The following is a 25592-nucleotide window of genomic DNA, read 5'->3' as shown; positions in this document are numbered from 1 at the left end:
AGGACACGTCATCCCAGACACCCAGCGACAAAAGCTTCAGGAGGGAGCAGGCTCAGCAGGATGGCACCCAGAGTCAAGCCAAGGACAGAAGAGTTCCCATTGCATTTGGGAACCATGTGCACCTCCATCGCTCAGGGAGAACAGTTTCAGGGTGTGTTGAGGGCAGAGCCAGATGGCAATGAGTTATGGAGAAGCCCGCGGGAGGCTCTAGAAGTGAGGCCAGTCCTGCCTTTGAGTGCCGGAGGGTAGGGCTGGAACAAGAGGAACGACGCTTTGCAGTGTTTGTCAAGACAAGAATGATGTTTGACCATGGGATGCAGGCATGGCTGTTTCCAGGTGCACACAAGTCTATAGGCAAAGAACGTTAAATTTCCGGAGTCCATGCTGATGCACTTCTTTGCTCTCTGCGTGGGAAGTGAGACCCTCTGCCGGGAGGCAGGCAGCACCGTGTGGCTAGGGTTTGAGAGGGACACCAAGTGAAATGTTCCCTGTGGAGACAGGGCCAGGAGCTGCTGAGCCTGGGTGCCTCTGTGCCGGCTTCTCCAGCAGCACTTGCCCGCTTACACGGCGTTCTCCAGCTGCTGAAACAATGATCGCTAATGGGGCAGCTTCAAACAACAGACATTTGTCCTCTCCCAGCGCTGGAGGCCAGAAATCTGTGATTAAATAGGCAGTGATCAAGGAGTAGGCAGTGCTGCTTCCCTCTGAGGCTCTGAGGGAGAACCTGTCCCAGGCCTCTCTCCCAGCTCCTGGGGGCTCCCGGCTAGTCCTTGGCGTCCCTCAGCTTATGGACACACCCCTCCCATCTCCTTCCCACACACGTGGCCTTCTCCGTGTGTCTGTGTCCAAATTTCCCGCTGCTTATAAAGACATGGCCATTGGATTCAGGGTCCACCCGAAATCCAGGATGATCTTGTCTCAAGATCCTTGATTACATCTGCAAATGCCCTTTCTCCAAATCAGGGCACATCCACAAGGTGGACATCCTTTTGCAGGGCCATCATTCCTACCCACTACACCATGTGTGTGAGTTTCCAGGGTAGGCAAAGACAATGTCCTGGGAACTGAAACGAAGCCTGGGTAGGAGCTGCTGAGACACGGGGACAGGAAGAAGACAGGATTGTGGGGTCCTCAGGGGGACACCCTATGGAAGCAGAGAAGAAGGAGCCAGAACAAAGCCAGCGTGGGCCAAGGCAGGAACTGGACGCCTCCAAGGAGTAACCTAGAGGAAGCAGGAGGAAGAGACCTGAGGATTGGCAGAGGAGAGAATGGAAGTGGACGAGAAGCAGGCCCAGCATCCCCAGACAGCAGGAGCAGCCCTCCTATAGGCAGCTGCCAGGGGCAGGGACACCCGACACACCCAGGATGGCCCTGGGGACAGGGCAAGAAGCCATGAGGCCCAGAGGTAAGAAAGGCGGCCTGTCTCACAGCATGTCTTTCTCCCGGAGCCTGTGCTGGGCGTATCAGAGCCAGCATACACATCGGCACGCACTCAATGACTCCTACCAAGGCAGCATCACAAATTTGACACAAATGTCTTCAAAGTAGAAGGCAGAAAGCAACAGCCTCTGCGTAGATTTGCAAATCAGTCTCCCCTACTGAAGACCAACTGGACTCGGAATTCAGTTCTTAGCTGCGACAGGCATGGAGACACCCTGCTTCGCTTAGAGACGTAGAAAGGTTTCCTCTATTATGCTGGATAATACAGGGTGCTGCACAGTAAAGACATTCAGCTCTCAGTTCTCTGTTGTGATAAGAGGTTCAGGAAGGAGCGGGGGTCCCAGGACAAGAGCACACTCACAGAAGAGTGAGTGTCTGGCCGGGCACGGTGGCTCATGTCTGTAATCCCAGCACTTTGGGAAGCTGAGGTGGACAGATCATCTAAAGTCAGGAGTTCAAGACCAGCCTGGCCAACGTGGCGAAACCCCATCTCTACTAAAAATACAAAAATTAGCCAGGCGTGGTGGTGCGTGCCTGTGATCCCAGCTACTTGGGAGGCCAAAACAGGAGAATCACTTGAACCCAGGAGGCAGAGCTTGCAGTGAGCTGAGATCGCACCACTGCACTACAGTCTGGGCAACAGAGCAAGACTCCATCTCAGAAGAAGAAGAAAAAAAGAAAAAAGAGTGAGTGTCTGTCCAAAGAGGACTGTCTGTCGGTTGACGTAGGGCAGGCTGGCTGTGTGTGCTAATAGGAGCTTCCTGCTTAGGCCCTGAGCATCCTGGAAATGATGCACGTGCTGTGCTCACTGGCAATCAAGGGAGCCAGGCGCTAGTGATGCTTTTAGCAGATGCTGATTTGGCGACACTTACCCTGGACAGGCCCTCTTCTCTGAGCTTTAAAAATATCAGCCCATGTAGTCCTTGGAAATGAGGGTCATAGAAACATCACCCATGTTTACAGATGAGAAACCAGGGATACAGGCATGTGCAGTAACTTGCCAAAGCAGCAGCTGGCCATGGTAGAGCCAACTCAAGCCTGGGCAGTCAGGTCCCAGAGTCCACACCCCTCACCGCCATGGCGGGCCACTTCCACACAAACCACCCAGAGGTGTCTGTGGCTGAAAGTCTGATGTGGCTCTTCAAGGATTGCTGGTTGTATTGATTTGGATTCTTACACCGAACATGGCAAATTCAACTCAAGCTAACTGAAGCTTAAAAAAAAAGTACAAAGGGGTGCTTCAGGCATGGCTGGATCCAGGAGTCCGGATGATGTAATGAAATATCCCCGTTCTTATCCTTGTCTCTCCTTTCTACCCCCTTCCTGTCCCCACCTTCCTGCCCCTGAGATGACGTCATGAGATCTTTCTCCTTTTCTGTTCTTCTCCCATCCCCCAGCCCTTGGTATGTGCGTCCCCCTGTGATAGCAAGAACGGCTCCCAGCTGTTCTAGACCTACAGCACCCCCATAGCTAGCAACCCCAGAGAGGGCACAGCCCCCATGACCCTGGCACCCTCCTCCGACCCTTTCAGGGCCTGCAACTCGCCCCTCTGGCACCCTCGTTTGGACCCATTGACATACAGGCATGGCAAGCCTGAGGGCAGCCCCAGCAGAATTGGGTGGAGGTGAGGAGGGGCGTTTACCAAGGCAGGGACACTGGCAGACCCAGAGCAGCGGCCGTGTCATCGGCGCCTCCTGTCACCCCCAGGGTGGTGAGCAGCTGGATCGAGAGGCGCAAGGTGCAGTCGGAGAAGGCCAACCTAATGATCCTCTTTGACAAGTACCTACCCACGTGCCTGGACAAGCTGCGCTTTGGGTTCAAGAAGATCACGCCAGTGCCGGAGATCACGGTGATCCAAATGATCCTGTACCTGCTGGAGTGCCTGCTGACGGAGAAGACTGTGCCCCCGGACTCCCCCAAGGAGCTGTACGAGCTGTACTTCGTGTTTGCCTGCTTCTGGGCCTTCGGCGGGGCCATGTTCCAGGACCAGGTGATGCACGGGGGGGCCTGGCCACCCACACAGGGTCTCTCGGCATCCCGCTTAGCTGGGCCCTGATTTTCACTTCTGTGTCTCAACAGCTTGTGGATTATCGAGTGGAGTTCAGCAAATGGTGGATCAATGAATTTAAGACCATCAAGTTCCCCTCGCAGGGAACGATTTTCGACTACTACATTGATCCCGACACGAAAAAGTTCCTGCCCTGGACAGATAAAGTGCCCTCCTTTGAGCTGGATCCTGATGTCCCACTGCAGGTAACTGTCCCTAAAGCAGGGCCACTGACTGGCAAGTTAGAGGCAGGAATCTGTGCAGCACCCCCACAGGCCTGCGCAGAACGTCCAAACGCCCGATTTTCAACAGTAGAACCTTTTCAGTAGAACATGGCCTGCACGCTAACAGGAGGCAGAAGTGTCTGAGAGTCACAGCTCCCTTCCCTCCCTCCGCCTCCCCCAGGCCTCTTTGGTCCACACCACGGAAACCATCCGCCTCCGCTACTTCATGGACCTGCTCATGGAGAAGTCCTGGCCAGTGATGCTGGTGGGGAACGCGGGGACGGGCAAGTCGGTGATGATGGGGGACAAGCTGGAAAGCCTGAACACCGACTACTACCTGGTGCAGGCCGTGCCCTTCAACTTCTACACGACCTCAGCCATGCTGCAGGGTAAGGCTGGTCTGGTCACACCCTGCCTACCCGGCTGACCCCACAGCCCCCATTCCCTGCTGTCCCCTCTCACTGCAGGCCCAGGCACTCGCCAGCCACTTTGCACCTCCTCAATTCCCATGCCCCACCCGCTAGCCTTTCCTTCCTGAGTCGGAGACAAAGGAGGAGCAGCCGGGACCCCTCTTTCTGGTGCTCCCCGGTGGGCATGGTGATGGAGGTTTGATGGCCAGTCGAGGCAGCAGGTCCCCGGGAGTGTCTCAGCCAATCTGAGGTGATCCAAAGGTGACGGAGGGCAAGGTTCCTGCCACCCTCACCTCTCATCGCTCTGTTTATTCCTGGGGCTGTACCCAGTGCCCCCTCAAGGGCCACTTCCAGGGCAGGTGCATTTGGTAAAGTTGGATCCCAGCCAGGTCCCACCTTCTGTCCTCCGGGGGAACAGGTAGCGCCCCTCCCTACCTAACAGGCTCTAGTTCAGGAGGCTCAGGCGGGCGGCTGACCCTCTGCCCTCTCTAGGGGTGCTGGAGAAGCCACTGGAGAAGAAATCGGGGAGGAACTACGGGCCACCAGGCACTAAGAAGCTCATCTACTTCATCGACGACATGAACATGCCCGAGGTGGACAAGTATGGGACGGTGGCCCCACACACCCTCATCCGGCAGCACATGGACCACCGGCACTGGTTAGATGGGGCGGGGCCCGGGGGGAAGGGCGTGGCCACGGGGCGGCGAGGGCGGGGCCAGGGAGGGGTGCAGGAAGAGGTGGAGCCCCAGGGCAGTAGGGCCGGACTGGTGTGGGGCCATGGGGACGGTGCTGCAACCTGGGTTGGGAGACACGGGTCGTAGCTGGGCCCCCAAGCTTATGTGGCCACAAGGCATTGAGGCAGGGCCAAGGCAGGGGAGAGGTGGTATCAGTTTCGTCCTTCGCCCATTTCACAAACATATAATTGTGGCCTAGAGCCCCAGTGGAGGGGATCCCCCCTTCCACCGAGGTGTCTGTCCCACCGGAAGATGAAGAAGCACATTACCTGGTAAAGGAAGAGCCCTCAGGAAAACCCCCAGCGCAGTCACAGAGGAGCCCCTCAGTTCCTCAGAGTCCCAGCAGAGAGATGCCCCTGGGGAGACGGTGCTCAGCTGGAAGCTGTGTCGCCCTGGCTGTGGGACCTTAGACGGAGAGCATTCTGGGTGGAGAGAATGCCACATGTAAAGGCCTTGCCGCACGTGAAGGAGCCCAGGGAGGCCCGGTGTGGCAGGAATGTGAGAGCCAGAGGGAGAGGGCGCCCAGGGCAGCTGCGGCCAGAATCCCAGGGCCTTAGTACAGAGTGCAGACTTTCTCCTAATGGCACCAAGAAGCCGAGGGTGGCATGTTTAGGTTTGCAGCTTGGAAAGATGAGAACATTCAGGTCAGTTGTCTCTTTTTTTTTTTTTTTTTTTTTTTTGAGACGAAGTCTCGCTCTATCACCCAGGCTGGAGTGCAATGGCTCAATCTTGGCTTACTGCAACCTCCACCTCCTGGGTTCCAGAAATTCTCCTTCCTCAGTCTCCTGAGTAGCTGGGAATAAAGGCGTCCGCCACCACACCCAGCTAATTTTTGAACTTTTAGTAGAGAAGGGGTTTCACCATGTTGGCCAGGCTGGTCTTGAACTCCTGACCTCAGGTGATCCACCCGCCTCGGCCTCCCAAAGTGCTGGGATTACAGGTGTGAGCCACCGTACCCAGCCACAGTTGTCTCTTAAAATAAGCAAGTATCCCAGGCCAAACTGGAGCATTCTCAGGCCAAAGGAGCCTAGAAACCAGTCCATTTGTTCGTGAAGCCTGGTCTCATGCCAAGAAAGGGAGGCATAGGTTGCTTACTTAAGGTCAGGGCCCTAATGAGTGGCGGAGCTGGATTATTATTAATTAATTAATTTATTATTTATATTTTTTTCTGAGACAGAGTTTCGCTCTTGTTGCCCAGGCTGGAGTGCAATGGCGCGATCTTGGCTCACTGCAACCTCTGCCTCCTGGGTTCAAGCGATTCTCCTGCCTCACCCTCCCGAGTAGCTGAAATTATGGGTGCCTGCCACCACGCTCAGCTAATTTTTGTATTTTTGTAGAAATGGGGCTTTACCATCTTAGCCAGGCAGGTCTTGAACCCCTGACCTCAGGTGATTTGCCCACCTCAGCCTCCCAAAGTGCTGGGACTATAGGCGTGAGCCACCGCACTCAGCCGGAGCTGGATTTTGAGTTCAGATATGTCTGACTCCATCACCTGCCTTTGCCTCACTAAATGACACTCCCAGAGCTCACAACTGTAGAAAGCCTATGCTGTGCTGCAGGCTGTGATGTGGGGACATGGGCGTGAGAGGTGGCTCCCTGTGGGAGGTGACATAGCTGCCACTCTGAGCAGGGAGCCTGGAGAGAGTCTGACATCATTTCAGAAGAATCGACCGTGGTGTGGGGTGAGAGATTTGAGGGTACCCAGACAGGAGAGGAGGGCAGGCACATGCATGAGAGCCCACTCGTTCCTCTCTGCAGGCAGGTCTACTGTGAGGACCGTGGGAGCTCAGCCTTGGCTCCCCCAAGTCTCAAGTCCCCTTCCAAGAGCTTCACAGGGTCATGTGCTCTTGTAAAATTTCCTTAAGATTTTTGCTTTCTTTTCCTTAAGGAGGGACCTCCACATTCTTAAGCTTCAGCCCTAGGTCCACATCTGCCCTGGAGTTTACCCTGAAGGATCTTCAGGAGGGGTGGCAGAATCAGATTTGAGTTTTCAAAAGATAAAAGATCCCTCTAGAATATTGGATTAACATGGCCTCATGACAACAGGGAAGGATGGACCGTTTAGTGGATGTGTCAGGAAAAGGCTCACTTTTGGAAGAAAAGTCAGGCAGACAAGGGTGGGGCCCATGGGAAGGACAGGCCCACAGGCAAAGGGTGAACTGTGAGGTGGATAGAAGCAAACGGGGACAACATCCGTGACCTGAGAAGTGTGCGCAGGGGAGACACCATGGACAAATATAATGGAGAAATAAAAGAATGGAAGAAAACATTTGCAATGTGTAAAATTGACAATGGATTAATATCTGAAATATACAAGGAATTACTAGAAACTAACAAGAGACAACAACTTCCAGCATACAGCGTGCATAATGGGGGGGAAAAAACAAAAGTGCTGAGCGCAGTGGCTCACGCCTGTAATCTCAACATTTTAGGAGGCGGCGGCAGGAGGATCACTTGAGCCCAGGTCACATAGTGAGACCCTGTCTCTACAAAAACTTAGCCGGGCATGGTAGTGTGAGGCTGAGGTTGGGAGGATGGCTTGAGCCCAGGAGATCGAGGCTGCCATGAGCTGTGATCACCAATGCACTCCAGCTGGGGTGACAGAGCAAGACCCTGTCTCAGAAAAAAAAAAAGTATAGTGTAGTATGACATCAAGGAAATTATTCAGCCTATTTTATTTATTTTTTAAACAAAGTCTCGCTCCGTTGCCCAGGTTGGAGTGCACTGGCATGATCTCGGCTCACTGCAACCACCGCCTCCCAGGTTAATGCTATTCTCCTGCCTCAGCCTCCTGAGTAGCTGGGATTATAGGCGTGTGCCACCACACCCGGCTAATTCTTGTATTTTTAGTAGAGACAAGGTTTCACCATGCTGGCCAGGCTGGTCTCGATCTCCTGACCTCAAGTGATCTGCCCACCTCAGCCTCCCAAAGTGCTGGGATTACAGGCGTGAGCCACTGTGCCTGACCTATTCAGCTTATTTAATAATAGCAGCCATTAATAATTATCCTGATGACAGGGATGGTGAACATTTATTGCATACTTACTGTATGTCAGGTACCCTTCCCAGTGTTTTTACATATGTTAGCTCATTTTATCCTCCTAATGACCCACTGCACAGGAGAGAATATTGAGGCACGGAGATGTTAACCAACTTCCCAGAGCCCCAGCATTGCTCAGGGGAAGAGCTGGAACATGAACCCCAGCCTGCCTGCTCTCTGACCCACTCTTTCACTCTTGTTTCAAAATTTCTCTTGAGAGCATGAAGTCACAGCAGCTGTTTCACATATTGTCAGTATCTGTGGAGGGTTTTTAAAACCACATGGAGTAATCCCAGCATTTGAGAGGCCGAGGCAGGCAGATCACAAGGTCAGGAGATCGAGACCATCCTGGCTAACACGGTGAAACCCCGTCTCTACTAAAAATACAAAAAAATTAGCCGGGCGAGGTGGCGGGCGCCTGTAGTCCCAGCTAGTCGGGAGGCTGAGGCAGGAGAATGGTGTGAACCCGGGAGGCAGAGCTTCCAGTGAGCCAAGATCATGCCACGGCACTCCAGCCTGGGCGACAGAGCAAGACTGTCTCAAAAAAAAAACAGCAACAACAACAACAACAACAAAAAAAAAAACAAGGAGGGCATTCTTGGAAGGGAAGTGGGTGCAGGGGATGGCTCCTCCAGGCTGGGCGTGCAGCATGAATGCTGGTCTCCCCTCAGGTACGACAGACATAAGCTGACGTTAAAAGACGTCCATAACTGTCAGTACGTGGCCTGCATGAACCCCACTTCTGGATCCTTCACCATTGACCCCAGGCTTCAGGTAAGCAGAAACCACACTCATTCCCGTCACCTGCCATGAGTCTGAGGCTTGCTTCTGGCAAATGAGAGGAAAAACTTTGGTTTAGGATGTTAGGGCTGCAGGCTGACATTCTCTGGAGAACTCCTTAACCTTGCAGAATGTATCAGAAAATTCCAGGACATGGGGAGGACGGACAGCTAGCCAGCCTTCCCTGTGACCTGGTCAACTGGCAGAGTTAGCAGATAAAAATGCAGTCAAATCTGAACTCCAGATAAATACTTTTTTAGTCTAAGTATGTTACATACAATATTTGGGGCATACTGTTCTTTTGTTGTTGTTTTGTTTGTTTTTGTTTTGAGGCTGAGTCTCGCTGTGACGCTCAGGTTGGAGTACAGTGGCACGATCTCAGCTCACTGCAACCTCCGCTTCCCAGGTTTAAGCGATTCTCCTGCCTCAGCCTGCCGAGTAGCTGAGACTACAGGTGTGCGCCACCACACCTGGCTAATTTTTGTATTTTCAGTCGAGAGGAGGTTTCCCCATATTGGCCAGGCTGATCTCGAACTTCTGACCTCAAGTGATCCGCCCACCTCGGCCTCCCAAAGTGCTGGGATTACAGATGTGAGTCACTGTGCCTGGCCTGGGACATACTCTTCTTAAAAAAAAAAAAAAAAGGCCGACGCGGTGGCTCAAGCCTGTAATCCCAGCACTTCGGGAGGCCGAGACGGGCGGATCACGAGGTCAGGAGATTGAGACCATCCTGGCTAACACGGTGAAACCTTGTCTCTACTAAAAATACAAAAAAAAACTAGCCGGGCGAGGTGGCGGGCGCCTGTAGTCCCAGCTACCCGGGAGGCTGAGGCAGGAGAATGGCGTAAATCCGGGAGGCAGAGCTTGCGGTGAGCTGAGATCCGGCCACTGCACTCCAGCCCGGGCAACAGAGCGAGACTCCATCTCAAAAAATATATATATATATATATATATACACACACACACACACACACACGTATATATGTATGTATGTGTATATATATATATTTGTTGTTTATCTGAAATTTAGATTTAGCAGGGCATCCTGTATTTTATCTGTAGCCCTTACGCAGATAGACTTTGCCTCTAAGTTATCTAAACACACAGAGACCTGGATTTAAACCCAGGCTTGTGCTCTAAGCCCCTCTCTTGCCTATGCCAAAATTCTTCTTGAGAGCATGAAGTAAATGTGACTGTTTCACGTGTAGTGATACTTAATGCTGTTTTACCACGTGCAAGGCACAAGGAGGGTAACTGCCCATTCTGACAATGCCTAAAAGACCTTAGACCATGAGGACAGGGGCCACTCTCCCGCGAAGGTGGCCCTGGCCCCAGGCAGGTCCCCAAGAGCTGACTGATGGGAGTTTGTGGTTGTTCCCGGGCAGCGCCATTTCTGCGTGTTTGCTGTGAGCTTCCCCGGCCAGGAGGCCCTCACCACCATCTACAACACGATCCTGACACAGCACCTGGCCTTCCACTCGGTCTCCATGGCTACTCAGAGGATAAGCAACCAGCTGGTGGCCGCAGCCCTGGGTAAGCTGGCTGGCCTCATCCCCTCTCCCGTCGGTAAAACCTACGGCTCTGTGGGCTGATGGTTCTTTACATTTTCCCTTGATAACTATTTTATTTATACTTCTGAATCAATATTTTTAAAACGATGCTGTGTTTCAACAGGAGAAATTGTGAAATACAATTGCTTCATGGGGAAGTATAGGCTAGGAAATTCGATACACAAATGATTTAAGGAGAACAGCAAACTTCCTCCCTCTTCGAAGAGCTGTGCAGATTTCTTACTCCAGTTGTCACCATTTTGTAGTTCATTGGCTTTAGAAACTTGAAGCTTGCACTTCCTGGGGCCATTAAGAGTACATAAGAATCGACGTGTCTTTTTCCTCTAACAGCTTTGCATCAGAAAGTTGCGGCAACATTTCTTCCCACGGCCATTAAGTTTCATTATGTCTTCAACCTCAGGGACCTCTCCAATATTTTCCAGGTACTGCTCTTGTAGCTTTGTGTCATGCCCGCCTTACGGCCCAGTGCCCAATCCACAGTTGCTTTCCTCACCACAGCTCTCAGGGAGGTTGGACTGACGATGGTGGTGATAGTGATGGTAATGATAATGGTGGTGATGGTGGTAATGGTGATGATGATGATAATGGTGGTGGTGATGGTGATGACAGTGGTGGTGGTGGTAATGATGGTGGTGATGGCAATAGTGGTTGTGATGGTGGTGATAATGGTGATGGTAGTGATGGTGGTGGTGACAGTGGTAGTGATGGTGGTGATGGTGGTGGTGATGGTAAGAATGGTGATAATGATGGTGGTGATGATGGTGATAGTGGTAGTGATGGTGGTGATAATGGTGGTGGTAGTGATGGTGATGTGATCGTGGCGATGGTAATGTGGTGGTGATGTGATGGTGGTGGTGGTGGTGGAGATGATAATGGTGATGGTGGTGATGATGGTGATGATGTGGTCATGATTATGATAGTGATGGTGGTGGGTGGTGATGGTGGTGATGGTGGTGATGTGATGGTTATAGTGATGGTGGTGATGGTGGTGATGGTGATGGTGGTGATGTGATGGTTATAGTGATGGTGATGATGGTGGTTGTGATGGTGGTGATAATGGTGATGGTGGTGATAGTGATGGTAATGATAATGGTGGTGATGGTGGTAATGGTGATGATAATGGTGGTAGTGATGGTGGTGATGGTGGTGGTGATGGTAAGAATGGTGATAATGATGGTGGTGATGATGGTGATAGTGGTAGTGATGGTGGTGATGATAATAGTGGTGGTGGTGGTGATGGTGATAATGGTGGTGGTAGTGATGATGGTGATGTGATCGTGGTGATGGTAATGTGGTGGTGATGTGATGGTGGTGGTTGTGGTGGAGATGATAATGGTGATGGTGGTGATGATGGTGATGATGTGGTCATGGTTATGATAGTGATGATGGTGGTGGTGATGGTGGTGGGTGGTGATGTGATGGTTATGATAGTGATGGTGATGATGGTGGTGGTGATGGTGATGATGGTGGTGGTGATGGTGATGATGGTGGTGGTGATGGTGGTGATGGTGATGGTGGTGATGATGGTGATGGTAGTGATTGTGGTGATGTGATGGTTATGATAGTGATGGTGGTGGTGATATGATGGTGTAATGGTGATGATGGTGGTGTTATGGTGGTAATGGTAATGGTGGAGATGATGATAATGGTGATGGTGGTGACGATGGTAGTGGTGGTGGTGATGGTTATGATGATAGTGATGGTGGTGGTGATGGTAATATTTCATTTACTGACTGCTTTCTCTGAGTCAGGGATTGGGTTTGGCACCTTACATTCCCATTTTCTCCTCCTCCAACAACACATGAGTTTGGTGCTTATATCCCCATTTTACTGAGCAGGAGTTTGTGGCTGAGGGAGGCTAAGTTATGCCCACCTCCTCCCATTTAAAGTATCAGCCCAGCCGGGTGCAGTGGCTCACGCCTGTAATCCCAGCACTTTGGGAGGCTGAGGCAGGCAGATCACGAGGTCAGGAGTTCGAGACCAGCCTGCCAACATGGTGAAACCCCATCTCTACTAAAAATACAAAAATTAGCCAGGCATGGTGGTGCATGTCTCTGTAGTCCCAGCTACTCAGGAGGCTGAGACAGGAGAATTACTTGAACCCAGGAGGCGGTGGTTGCAGTGAGCCGAGATCGTGCCACTGCACTCCAGCCTGGGCAACAGAGTGAGACTCCATATCAAAAAGTAAAAATTAAAGTATCAGCCCAAATGCCACGCCCTCACAGAGGCCGCTCCTATCCCTCACACTCTGTCTCACTGCCCTGGGTATGTTATTCAGAGCACACATCATAGTGTGCAGTTATCTTGTTTCTTTGTGTACCTGGCCACTTCCCCCACTAGCATTTCAACTCCACAGCGTCAGGGTCTGTTGCATCATCACTGTGCCTGGGAAATTCAAGGCCCTCAATAAGCTCTTGTCAAGCTTGCCCAGGGTTGCTTGCTTAGTAAATGGCCAAGCCAGGACTGGACCAGATAGGCTTGCTGCGGTACCCAAGCCTGTGACCTGCCCTGTGGCATCAGTCACCTGGTTCCCTTTGCAATTAGCCTCTTTATTTCCCTCCTCCACCATTTACTCTACTAGAGGATGAGGCCCCAACCCTGTCCTGTGAGGAAAACTCCACGTCTCTCAGGACACACACACACACTCTGGCATCTGGGATTTGTGGGACCTCCGTGATGAGTGGCTTCCCAGGCCCCAAGTGAATGCTGTGCCAACAGCTGAACAGGTCCCCTCATACCGGGGGAGGGGCTGCTGCTCAGGTCATCTGTGTCTAGCACTGGGCTCGCCTTCATAACAGCTGATGGTGCTGACCATCCCGTGTTTGGGGCAGGGACTCTTATTTTCCACAGCAGAAGTTCTGAAAACCCCACTGGACCTTGTCCGCCTTTGGCTACATGAGGCTGAACGAGTGTATGGTGACAAAATGGTTGACAAAAAAGACCAGGAAACATTGCATAGAGTCACCATGGCCTCCACCAAGAAGTTCTTTGATGTAAGTCAAGCTGCTCAGTCCCTCTGCCGAGCCCAGAACGGCTCCAAGAGGGTGGAGCATTGGCAGCCAATGAGAACTGCAGCCCTCTCAGAAGGGCCCTTTGTTGGGGGTGGGAAGATCCATGTTAGGTTCCACGCAATAATTCCAGCATGTGGCCATGGATCCAAGGGTTCCACGCGATAATTCCAGCACGTGGCTGTGGATCCGAGGGTTCACACGATAATTCCAGCACGTGGCTGTGGATCCGAGGGTTCACACGATAATTCCAGCACGTGACCGTGGATCCGAGGGTTCACACGATAATTCCAGCACGTGGCTGTGGATCCGAGGGTTCACACGATAATTCCAGCACGTGACTGTGGATCCGAGGGTTCACATGATAATTCCAGCATGTGACTGTGGATCCCAGGGTTCACATGATAATTCCAGCACGTGACCGTGGATCCGAGGGTTCCACGCGATAATTCCAGCATGTGACTGTGGATCCAAGTGAGGAAGAATTGACCGCTCAGTAGATCAGGGTGTGATCACCTCCCTCTGTCCACTTGGGGTGGAGAAAGGCCCTGCTTGGCTCAGTGTGCCTCGCTGGTGTGTCCCATGTATTCTTGGCAGAATCATTTCTTTGGACTATGAATTCATTCCTGATATGGTGGTGATAGGACCCTCCCACCCTAGGAAAATTTGCCCCAGTGGTTTGCTGGGCCCACAGCAGCAGGTTTGGGCCCCTGGAGACTTGGCCTGGTACCCCGGCGTGACCTCCTAGTCCACTTTGGCAAAGTACTGAGCTGCTGTTAACTATCTGTGCAGTCGTGGTGGCAAAAACCAGAAGTATCATCTTTTTTTTCTCTAGGATCTTGGTGATGAGCTCTTATTTGCCAAGCCAAATATCTTCTGCCACTTTGCTCAAGGGATTGGCGATCCTAAATACGTTCCTGTGACCGACGTGGCTCCTCTGAACAAGCTCCTCGTGGACGTCCTGGACAGCTACAATGAAATTAATGCAGTCATGAATTTGGTGAGCTGGCTGGAGCTGATAGCAAGGGCACAGGACCTGGACAGGGTCACCCTCTCTGGTTGCATTATCAACATCCGAGTGGCATTCTGTGGGGCTGTGTGGCGCGCAGTGCACACCTCAGCGTGTGCAGAGTCTGTGCTGGTGAACAGAGGTGATTCCAGGTGCTACAGGATGTTGCGGGATCTCTCTGGTTTCTGTAGGTGCTGTTTGAGGATGCCGTGGCTCACATCTGCAGGATTAATCGCATCTTGGAGTCTCCCCGGGGGAATGCCCTGCTGGTGGGGGTGGGTGGCAGTGGCAAACAGAGCCTCTCCCGCCTGGCAGCATACATCAGCGGGCTTGACATGTTTCAAATCACCCTCAAGAAGGGCTACGGGATCCCCGACCTCAAGGTGAGAGCTTACTGTGCAATAAGCTGCCTTTTGGGGTAGGGTCGGGGAGTCAAGAAAAACTTCGCTCCCTTTTCCAAAATGAAGCCAGCCAGCACAGGGAGTCGGACCATCACCAATAGGCCTTATCTAAAGGATCTTTATCTTAGAAACAGAGGCCAGAAAGCCTTCCGGCCAGTGTGCATGCCCATGTGACTGAGGTGAAGAGAGTGAAACCTTCCGGCCCGTGTGACTGAGGTGAAGCGTGTGAAACCTTCCGGCCCGTGTGACTGAGGTGAAGCGTGTGAAACCTTCCGGCCCGTGTGACTGAGGTGAAGCGTGTGAAACCTTCCGGCCCGTGTGACTGAGGTGAAGAGAGTGAAAACTTCCTGCCCGTGTGACTGAGGTGAAGAGTGTGAAACCTTCCGCCCGTGTGACTGAGGTGAAGAGTGTGAAACCTTCCGGCCCATGTGACTGAGGTGAAGAGAGTGAACCTTCGGCCCGTGTGACTGAGGTGAAGCGTGTGAAACCTTCCGGCCCGTGTGACTGAGGTGAAGCGTGTGAAACCTTCCGGCCCGTGTGACTGAGGTGAAGCGTGTGAAACCTCCGGCCCGTGTGACTGAGGTGAAGAGAGTGAAAACTTCTGCCCGTGTGACTGAGGTGAAGAGTGTGAAACCTTCCGGCCCGTGTGACTGAGGTGAAGCGTGTGAAACCTTCCGGCCGTGTGACTGAGGTGAAGCGTGTGAAACCTTCCGGCCCGTGTGACTGAGGTGAAGAGAGTGAAAACTTCCTGCCCGTGTGATGAGGTGAAGAGTGTGAAACCTTCCGGCCCGTGTGACTGAGGTGAAGCGTGTGAAACCTTCCGGCCAGTGTGACTGAGGTGAAGCGTGTGAAACCTTCCGGCCCGTGTGACTGAGGTGAAGAGAGTGAAAACTTCCTGCCCGTGTGACTGAGGTGAAGAGTGTGAAACCTTCCTGCCCGTGGACTGAGGTGAAGCGTGTGAAACCTTCCGGCCCGTGTGACTGAGGTGAAGAGTGTGAAACCTTCCGGCCCGTGTGACTGAGGTGAAGAGTGTGAAACCTTCCGGCCCGTGTGACTGAGGTGAAGAGTGTGAAACCTTCCGGCCGTGTGACTGAGGTGAAGAGTGTGAAACCTTCCTGCCCGTGTGACTGAGGTGAAGCGTGTGAAACCTTCCGGCCCGTGTGACTGAGGTGAAGAGTGTGAAACCTTCCGGCCCGTGTGACTGAGGTGAAGAGTGTGAAACCTTCCGGCCCGTGTGACTGAGGTGAAGAGTGTGAAACCTTCCGGCCCGTGTGACTGAGGTGAAGAGTGTGAAACCTTCCGGCCCGTGTGACTGAGGTGAAGCGTGTGAAACCTTCCGGCCCGTGTGACTGAGGTGAAGCGTGTGAAACCTCCGGCCCGTGTGACTGAGGTGAAGCGTGTGAAACCTTCCGGCCCGTGTGACTGAGGTGAAGAGTGAAAACTTCCTGCCCGTGTGACTGAGGTGAAGAGTGTGAAACCTTCCGCCCGTGTGACTGAGGTGAAGAGTGTGAAACCTTCCGGCCCGTGTGACTGAGGTGAAGAGTGTGAAACCTTCCGGCCTGTGTGACTGAGGTGAAGAGTGTGAAACCTTCCGGCCTGTGTGACTGAGGTGAAGAGTGTGTCTATTGACTACTCCATGGACACAAGTCCAGAAAGTCAACCCAGATCACAGAGGCAGAGAGATTGGATTCCTGCCCTTGGTCACTAAGTGTCCCAAATTGTTCCCTATTGTCTGTCCAGATGACAGAATTCAGAGCCGTGACTGGGTTTCTAACTGCATGCCTGAAAGGCTGAATGGCTGCTTTTGGAATGAATGAAATAAACATTAGAGTAAACATAAAATCTCCCATGCCCAAGACACACTGCTGAGGGTTTTTATTGATTTCTTACTCCTGAACATCTGCTCTCCCAGGCAACTGCGTGCCGTTAGTTCAGAAGAAATCATCATGCCTGAGATTAGACCTGAAATTGATTGCACCGTGCTACACAGTCATGCCTTCTCTGTGTCTGTGCTGGGGCCGCTGTTGTGGGGCCAGGACGATCCTAGACACAAGGGGGAGCCCTAAGGGGACCCTCCCATAGCACATGGCCCTGAGGCAGTCGCTGGGCTCGTGGCTTTAGCAGGTGGACCTGGAGCCAGTGATGCTGGGAGTGGTGGGAGGCATCTGCAGGCAGAGACCCTGGAGGAGCAGTACAGGCTGTGCCAGGGACAGCCAACCTCTGGGAGAGCCTCCAGTTTCTGCCTGGCTGTTTTCTGCCTTCCCAGTGGATTCTACTCCATATAGAAAGGGACCGGCCTGCTCTTTTTTGAACTCCTCAGATGGGCACTCCCGAACACAGCCCTACCCTCTGGACCCATCAGTGGTATATCGTGTGTCATGGGTTCTCAGCATATCTGATGGAGTTAGTTCACATTGGTGGTATCTGTGGCCACTCAAGTGTCGTTTGAACCTGGAGCCATATAGTTTTACTGAGCTTTCTCCATTGAAGTCTCTAGTCTATTAACTAAATCATGTTGGGTTACGTTCACGACGGCATCGTTTTCTTGCTCTGCCTCCCTGAGGGGATTTTCTTCCTGATCCTTCATGTTGGGGCTGATCATGGGTGCTCAGCCTCAGCCTCAACCTCAGTGGTGCTATTTTATTCGTCGGCATCAGCCGCTGCAGCTCTATGATCTGGGCTGTGGAATTTCACTGCCCTTACACGCATCACAAATCAGCTTTGCTATCACTGTCATTTCTTAAACCGCTTCTGTGGATTCAGAACTAAGGGCAGAGGTAAACAGGGCTAAAAGTTTCTGTATCGTATTGGGGGAGCCAGACTCCTGAGCCATTCCACATGATTCTTGTTCTAATAATGCTGTCGTATGTTACCCTATGAGGGTAACATATATGTTTGTGATTATGTAATATAAAGTAGGTCCCAGAACCTGTGGCACCTGCTGGAGGCTACAGGTGCACAGGAAAGGGGTGGAGAATGGACCCTGGAGGACAGTGCTGTGTGAAAAGCCCTGGGCTTGGTCCCAAGAAAACAAGACGCCATCAAGATGTCTGAGCAGGGGATAGAACAGGCAGGATGTGGTAGTGTTCTAGGACACATGAAGGATAGTTTGAAAGCACAGAAACTGCTGTAGCGTGACCTAGGTGGAGATGGGGCACAAGCCCTGTGACCCCACAAAGGCTGAAAGCGGGCAGGTGCGACAAGAAGGGAGAATGGAGGAGGGGAAACCAGGGCCAGCGAGGGCTGTGCCTGCCGAGAGGGCGTGCATGACCTCGGGGGCTCGGCTGGGGTCCAGGATCCGAAACCTTCAGATACTACCCCAGCTAGCATCCCCACACCCCACACACAGCCCCCGGGGGCCAGGCAGTGGGGAGTTTTTATTTCTGGGAAACCTTCCCCCCAGCCTGAGTCAGCAGCCAGAACTGGGCTGCCCCGTGAAGAAAGCCTTGCAGCAGAATGAGGGGCCGTGGTCTCAGCAGCTCAGGTACCTCCCACCCCCGGCTTCCTACAAATGAAAGGGGAGGGGTGAGAAGCAGCCATCGGGTGGGGTGGGGGCTTGGTCTCATGTTATTCTCAGGCAGGAGGTCTTGCTGCACATCTCACACCCCCACTCCCAAATCCTAACCCTAACTGTCACAGCCCCACTCCCTAACCCTGATGTCTCACACACCCCCACTCCCAAATCTCGGCTCCACGTCCTGCCTGTCCACTGCCAGTGGCATTGGCTATGGCAAGGAAAGGCGCTGCTGATGTTTTGGCCAGAGAAAGGGAAACCTGTGCCCCTTATTAATGACTCGTCCCTAGATGGGCCTAGACGCAGGTGACAATTGCCGTCTTCAGCTGACAGTGATGACAGGGACGCAGGCAGCTCCAGCTTCAGTAGCACCATGGGGCTCTCAACCAAGATAGGAAGGAAGGTCGGGGAGAACCACCCTCGGGCCAGGCCCGGAAGAGACGCGATACCTGGGGATGAGGCTGTCAGTGCACAGCGGGACACGTGGGGCTGGGAAGTGCAGGGACAGGATGTGGGTAGAGATGTGGGGACCAGACTCAGCAGCATAAGAGGGCAGGAGTGGAGGGGACTGTGCCAGAGAGTGAGTGGGTGAGGTGGAGGCAGGCTGGAATCCAGGGGCAGCCCAGCGGTCACAGTGGGCAGGGTGAGGGCCACTCCACATGGGACAGCGTGGCTGTGAAAGCCAGATGGGCCAGGCGCGGTGGCTCAAGCCTGTAATCCTAAGGCAGGAGGATCACTTGAGCCCAGGAGGTCAAGGCGGCAATAAGCTGTGATCATGCCACTGCTCTCCAGCCTGGGCGACCAAGTGAGCCCCATCTCTGAAAAAGTAAAATCAGGAAAAAAGGAAAAGATTTCTGGTATGGTCAGTCTCCACCCAGTGTCCTTGCTACACTGTGAAATGAGAAGAGTTTTTGACTCAAGGTCATCACTGGCTCTCACACTACGCCCCTTGCCTCAAGGCAGGGTCCAAGGACGAAGCCATGGCTCAAGTCCCACCTACGGCCACCTGCTTTTCCAGGCTCAGGGCTTCCCCTTGCTTTTTCTTTTTTTTTTTTTTTTTTTTTGAGACGGAGTCTTGCTCTGCCACCCAGGCTGGAGTGCAGTGGCCGGATCTCAGCTCACTGCAAGCTCCGCCTCCCGGGTTTACGCCATTCTCCTGCCTCAGCCTCCCGAGTAGCTGGGACTACAGGCGCCCACCTCGTCGCCCGGCTAGTTTTTTGTATTTTTAAGTAGAGACAGGGTTTCACCGTATTAGCCAGGATGGTCTCGATCTCCTGACCTCGTGATCCACCCGTCTTGGCCTCCCAAAGTGCTGGGATTACAGGCTTGAGCCACCGCGCCCGGCCCCCCCTTGCTTTTTCTTAGCTTGTCAAAACATAGGAGATTTGAGGCTGGCTTCTGACTCCGGTCAGCTCCCAAAGAGGAGGCCTGGTGAGGTTTCTCTCTGAACGGAGAGACTTCAGTGAGTCAGACTTTCTTCCGAAGAAGGGAGCAGCCATTGGGGTGCCTATATGGACACTTTTAAAGCCTCTTCAGTGAGCACAGAAGCTCATAGGTCTTGTTTTTTAAATTAAATATTATAGATAAGCAAATCACCAAAATGCTGGAAATATACATCACTACTTGGATAAACCTGGCAGGCGTTTCTGAACATACATATACATGGAAATGGCATATTCAAAAATAACAAGCTATTCCTACTGCTCTGTTACATGCTTAAAAAAAAAAAAAAAACTTTTCATTTATTCTTGCAAAATTCCTGTGAAATCATCTTGTCGCCCTGTCCTTAAATCCTGCTCTGGATGACTCGGAAAGGGGGTTGACTGTCAAGGCTCCCAGTCCAAGCCTGCAGTATATTTATTCAGGGCCTCTTAAGGTCTCCATTTAAGATTTTTTTCTTTCCTTTTGCATGTGTGGTAAAATATATATATATAAAATTGACCATTTTCACTGTTATTTATTTCTTTTTCTTTGAGATGGAGTCTCACTCTGTTGCCCAGGCTGGAGTGCAATGGCACAATCTCAGCTCACTGCAACCTCCATCTCCTGGGTTCAAGTGAGTCTCATACCTCAGCCTCCCAAGTACCTGGGATTACAGGTGTGCGCCATGACGCGTGGCTAATTGTATTTTTTGTAGAGACGAGGTTTCACTATGTTGGCAAGGTGGTCTTGAACTCCTGACCTCATGTGATCCACCCACCTCGACCTCCCAAAATGCTGGGATTACAGGCATGAGCCACTGTGTCCAGCCTGTTTTTTTATTTTTTTATTTTTATTTTTATTTTTTTTCCAAGACAAATAGAGTAAGACATTTTCAGCTGGACACGGTGGCTCACACCTATAATCCTGACACTTTGGGAGGCCGAGGTGGGCAGATCACTTGAGGCCAGGAGTTCAAGACCAGCCTGGCCAACATGGTGAAACCCTGTCTCTACCAAAATTACAAAAATTAGCCAGGCATGGTGGCACACGCCTGTAATCCCTTGGGAGGCTGAGGCAGGAGAACTCCTTGAACCTGGGAGGCAGAGGTTGCAGTGAGCTGAGATCGCGACACTGCACTCCAGCTTGGGCAACAGAGCGAGACTCTGTCTCAAAAAAAAGAAAAAGTGAAAGAGTAAGACATTTTCATCACCTTTAACGTCTAGTTTGGTGGCATGAAGCACATTCACGCTGTTGTGTGACCGTCACCACTATCCCTCTCCAGGACCCTTTCATCTTCCCAAACAGAAGCTCTGTCTCCTTTAAACAACAACTCCCCATTCCCCCAGCCCCGCCCCTGGCAATCTCCATTCTTCTTTCTGCCCCTGACTTTGACTACTCTAGGGACCTCATGTAAGTGGAATCACACAGTATTTGTCCTTTTATGTCTGGCTTATTTTACTCAGCATCATGTCCTGAAGGTCTGTCCATGCTACAGCACGTGTCAGAATTTCTTCCCTTTTTAAGACTGCATCATATTCCGTTGCACAGATGGACCAACTGAAACGTTTTATGTACCTGTTCACGCATGGATGGACACTTAGGTTGTCCTGATGGCTGCTGTGAACCTGGCTGTGCTCCGTTCAAGGTTTTGGGTCTCCTGCACCCTTCTTTTTTTCTTTTACTTGGAGACAAGGTCTTGCTGTGTTGCTCAGGCTGGTCTTGAGCTCCTGGCCTCAGTCGATCCTCCCACCTCAGCCTCCCCAAGCCTTAGGATTACAAGCATGAGCCACCACACCTGGCCTATGTTTCTTAGAAAGTTGGCCCCATGGACTGGGGGCGGTGGCTCACACCTGTAATCCCAGCACTTTGGGAGGCCAAGGCGGGCAGATCACAAGGTCAGGAGATGGAGACCATCCTGGCTAACACAGTGAAACCCCGTCTCTACTAAAAATACCAAAAATTAACCAGGTGTGGTGGTGGGCGCCTGTAGTCCCAGCTACTCAGGAGGCTGAGGCAGGAGAATAGGAGAATGGCATGAACCTGGGAGGCGGAGCTTGCAGGGAGCTAAGATCACGCCACTGCAGTCCCCCCTGGATGACAGAGCTCTGTCTCAAAAAAAGAAAAAAGAAAGTTGTCCCCATGGTGGCGTGTGCTGGTAATTCCAGTTACTTGGGAGGCTGAGGCAAGAGAATTGCTTGAACCCAGGAGGCGGAGGTTGCAGTGAGCCGCAACTGCACCATTGCACTCCAGCCTGGGCGACAGAGTAAGACTCCGTCTCAAAGAAAAAAAAGAGGTGGCCCCGTGGCCCCATGCTCTGGGTGGTTGTGGAGGAGGTCTCTAACTGAGGATCTTCTTACCAAGGCCCCTAAGCATGTCCTCACTCCATCCAGGTCGACCTCGCTGCTCAGTACATAAAGGCTGCCGTGAAGAACGTTCCCTCGGTGTTCCTGATGACAGACTCCCAGGTGGCCGAGGAGCAGTTTCTGGTGCTGATCAATGACCTGCTGGCCTCAGGAGAGATCCCTGGGCTGTTTATGGAGGATGAGGTGGAGAACATCGTCTCCTCCATGCGACCCCAAGTCAAGTCCCTTGGCATGAACGACACTCGGGAAGCATGTTGGAAATTCTTCATCGAAAAAGTGCGCAGACAGCTCAAGGTGGGACTCCGGTCTTCGGCAGGGCCTCAGGAGCCCAGCTTGGCGCCCGTGGCCTACAGGGTTTGGGTTTTTGCTCTGCATAGAGCAGGGGGGACTGATCTTTCATGGGATGTGAAATTCTATTAGGAGAGTGTGAGGGGTGGGGCTGCCTGATGAACCAGAGCCTGGAGACTTTTTCACGTGGGTCTTGAGAGGTATCTTGGGGCCAAAATAAGTGTTTTACAGTTGTCCTTTGGTATCTGAGGAGGTTGGATTCCAGGACCCCCATGGATACCAGAATCCACGGAGGGATGGATGCTCAAGGCCCTGATATAAAATCATGTCATATTTTTGAACACACTCCCCTCTACTTTAAATCATCTCTAGATTACTTATAATACCTAATATAATGTAAAATGCTATGGGAATAGTTGTTATATTTTTATTTGTATTATTTTTTATCGTCGTATTTTTTTTTAAAGAAATTTTCAGTCCATGGTTGGTGAAATCCACAGATGTGGACAGACAGCTGACTCTGTGTGGACTGTTCCCCACACACAGCTAGTTTAAGTAGATAAATGCACCTTGCACCTTGACTTTCTCTTTTTTTTTTTTTTATTTGAGATGGAGTTTCACTCATCGCGCAGGCTGGAATGCAATGGTGCAATCTTAGCTCACTGCAACCTCTGCCTCCTGGGTTAAAATGATTCTCCAGCCTCAGCTTCCCAAATAGCTGGGATTATAGGTGCCCACCACCACACCCAGCTAAATTTTGTATTTTTAGTAAAGACAGGGTTTCACCATGGTGGCCAGGCTGGTCTAGAACTCCTGACCTCAGGTGATCCACCTGCCCCAGCCTCCCAAAGTGCTGCCTGGCCACACCTTGACTTTCGGCATTGCCTCTAGGGTAAGCAGGCTAAACTCCCCTAGTAGGACAGAGAATCCTTTGGATCTATTGGCCTCGTCCTCTCCAGAGTTCGGTGGTGCTGCCCTTTGCAGGATGCCAACCCTATAGCTCTCCTGGGCACCTTCTGGCCATCGTTTTCCCCTGCTTGACTCAAACAGAGCAGGGGCCCTCCCTCCCCTCTGCGGGCTGTGTAGCCCAATTAGTGAATGTTATCTGTGAGCCAAAGGCGTCCCCTGATGGGCGATGCCTGCTCCTGGATCCTCTTTGGTGCCCTGCCAGTGCCAGCTCTGTCCCACACCCTCACGTCATCACACAGTGAGGGGTGCAAAGTCAGCCAAGCAATGAGCCACCGCCATGAGTAGCAGCATCTGTGCAACACCTACGCCACGAAAGGGGGCCAGAGAGCAAGGGCAGCTGGGAGGCTGAGACACATGACAAGGGAGGTCCTCATCTAGCCAGAGAGACCCCCAGGCCCATCTCCCCAGCATCTTCTCCAGCTGGGGTCCCAGGGACTCCCTGCCCTTTCTTGGAATTAGCCACTCTCCCTCAGGACCCGGCGGGGACCCTTCCTGCTGAACTGAAGGGCTTAGAGTCTGGCCCGTTCTGGGGCCTCATCTGCCCAATGGGGGTGCCCGCTCCCCATTCCTTCCTTTGCCTGGCCTTTTTTTAGAGAGGTAAGGGCCCCTTCCGGAGGGATTGGGACTGCTAGCGAGAGACACAAAGCCAGATGAGCATTTATCCACTGCAGTGCGGCGGCTGCCCTTCAAACCCAGAACTGGGATTGTGCTCTTCAGACCCTGGGCGGCTGAGCCAGGCAGGGCGCATAGATTTCTGGAAGAGCTTTCTGCAGAGTGATGGATTAGGCCTCAGCACTGCAGTCCCCATGGCCAGCGCATCTTTGTCTCCCACACCCAGGTGATCCTGTGTTTCTCCCCTGTGGGCTCCGTGCTGCGGGTACGAGCCAGAAAATTCCCAGCTGTGGTCAACTGCACGGCCATCGACTGGTTCCATGAGTGGCCGGAAGATGCCCTGGTGTCCGTCAGTGCGCGCTTCCTGGAGGAGACCGAGGGAATTCCGGTGAGTCACTGAGGCCACTTCTGCCAGAGTGCAGAGCCCAGAGGACAAGGACAGGTCCAAGGGCTGGCTCCCTGGGAGAGAAGGGCGCTGGGACTAGGGTGAGCCAAGTGAGGCGTCCACCTTGGGCTCAATGTTTAAGAGGCTGCGAGAAACCTCAGGCATCAAGATAAGTGAGGTTTTAATGTAATATTTTTGAAAATCAAAATTAACACTAAAATAATCATGATGAACAAACCATCAGAATTGTAAACCAAGGTGGGCTGCTGGGTTTTTTTGTTTCATTGTCCTGCAATCCTGTGCCAGGGAGGCGTGGTTTCCAATCAGCCCCTGTGTGGCCAAGGCTCCAGGGTCAGTTCAGGAGGGCTGAGGACACGCAGCGTGCGGACAGATCGGGCCACTCAGGCTTTCTACCTTGCCTCGAGCACTGGCTGGAGAGCCTGTATTTGCTGGGATAAGTATACACAAGGGCACATGCCATTGCCTCATGCACCTCAGGGGAAATGACAGGTCTGACATTTTCTTGCAGTCTCTTTTCACTGAAAGATGGTGCCCAAGGCCGGGGACGGTGGCTCACACCTGTAATCCCAGCACTTTGGGAGGCCAAGGTGGGCGGATCACTTGAGGTCAGGAGTTTGAGACCAACCTGGCCAACATGGCAAAACCCCATCTCTACCAAAAATATAAAAAATTAGCCGGGTGTGGTGGCACATGCCTGTAATCCTAGCTACTCCAGAGGCTAAGGCAGGAGAATCGCTTGAACCCAGGAGGCAGAAGTTTCAGTGAGCCGAGATTGTGCCACTGCACTCCAGCCTGGGCGACAGAGCAAGACTCCATCTCAAAAAAAAATAAAACAAAAAAACAATGAAAGATGGTGCCCATGTTCATGGTTTGAGCTCAATGCTTGGCTGGAAATTACCTGTAAACCCTAGCTCACTTTTGACCAACTCAGTAGGGGGGATGAGCAGCCCTTGGAATAAACCACCCTTTATTACCATCTCTTCTTTTGAACACATATGCAGTTATTAAGTAGGCTAGAATAAACCTGAAACTAACTTCTCTTTTTCCTAGTTTTTTAAAGATGGGAAAAGAGCCTGCTTGCCAGTAGAGCTTCCATTTATGAGACTGGCCACTCTCAGTAACTCTGCAGCTCAGAGGTGTCCCTTGGAGCATAGATTAGGGTTTCTAGTTCCCAAGGCAGAGACTTTCTAGAAACAGGCATTGGCCCCACCACCAGCACTAGATGTGCATCCTGAAATGTGTGTGTTGGATGAATTCATTACTTCTCAAAATGTCCTGAATTAAAATTAACATTGCTGAGACAATTTCTGGGGCAAAGCTCCCAGTGCCTGCCTTCAGGTAGGTGGGCAGGCCC

The 25592-nt window shown here is 52.2% G+C and overlaps 1 protein-coding gene across 11 annotated transcripts in view; it reads left to right on the top strand.

Moving 5' to 3' along the window:
* The window catches only part of DNAH17 (dynein axonemal heavy chain 17), a 158495-nt gene that overhangs the window by 89500 nt on the left and 43403 nt on the right, over positions 1-25592 (top strand). For 10 of the 11 annotated variants that reach the window (XM_033182425.1, XM_033182418.1, XM_033182417.1 and 7 more), the window contains 12 exons: positions 3148-3430; positions 3520-3693; positions 3893-4100; positions 4614-4779; positions 8567-8669; positions 10061-10208; positions 10577-10668; positions 13078-13239; positions 14090-14254; positions 14455-14646; positions 21991-22257; positions 24059-24220. In XM_033182425.1, coding sequence (XP_033038316.1) covers positions 3148-3430; positions 3520-3693; positions 3893-4100; positions 4614-4779; positions 8567-8669; positions 10061-10208; positions 10577-10668; positions 13078-13239; positions 14090-14254; positions 14455-14646; positions 21991-22257; positions 24059-24220 — 2122 coding nt within the window. Of the gene's footprint in view, positions 1-3147; positions 3431-3519; positions 3694-3892; positions 4101-4613; positions 4780-8566; positions 8670-10060; positions 10209-10576; positions 10669-13077; positions 13240-14089; positions 14255-14454; positions 14647-21760; positions 21765-21990; positions 22258-24058; positions 24221-25592 lie in introns of those variants that run through there. The other variant, XM_033182424.1, reaches the window with a different exon arrangement.

The sequence above is a fragment of the Trachypithecus francoisi genome, unplaced genomic scaffold (genome assembly GCF_009764315.1).
Source record: "Trachypithecus francoisi isolate TF-2019V2 unplaced genomic scaffold, Tfra_2.0 Lachesis_group20, whole genome shotgun sequence".
Classification (NCBI taxonomy): Eukaryota; Metazoa; Chordata; class Mammalia; order Primates; family Cercopithecidae; genus Trachypithecus; species Trachypithecus francoisi.
The sequence above is the reverse complement of the archived record's forward strand: the minus strand, read 5'-3'. Positions and strand labels throughout refer to the sequence as shown.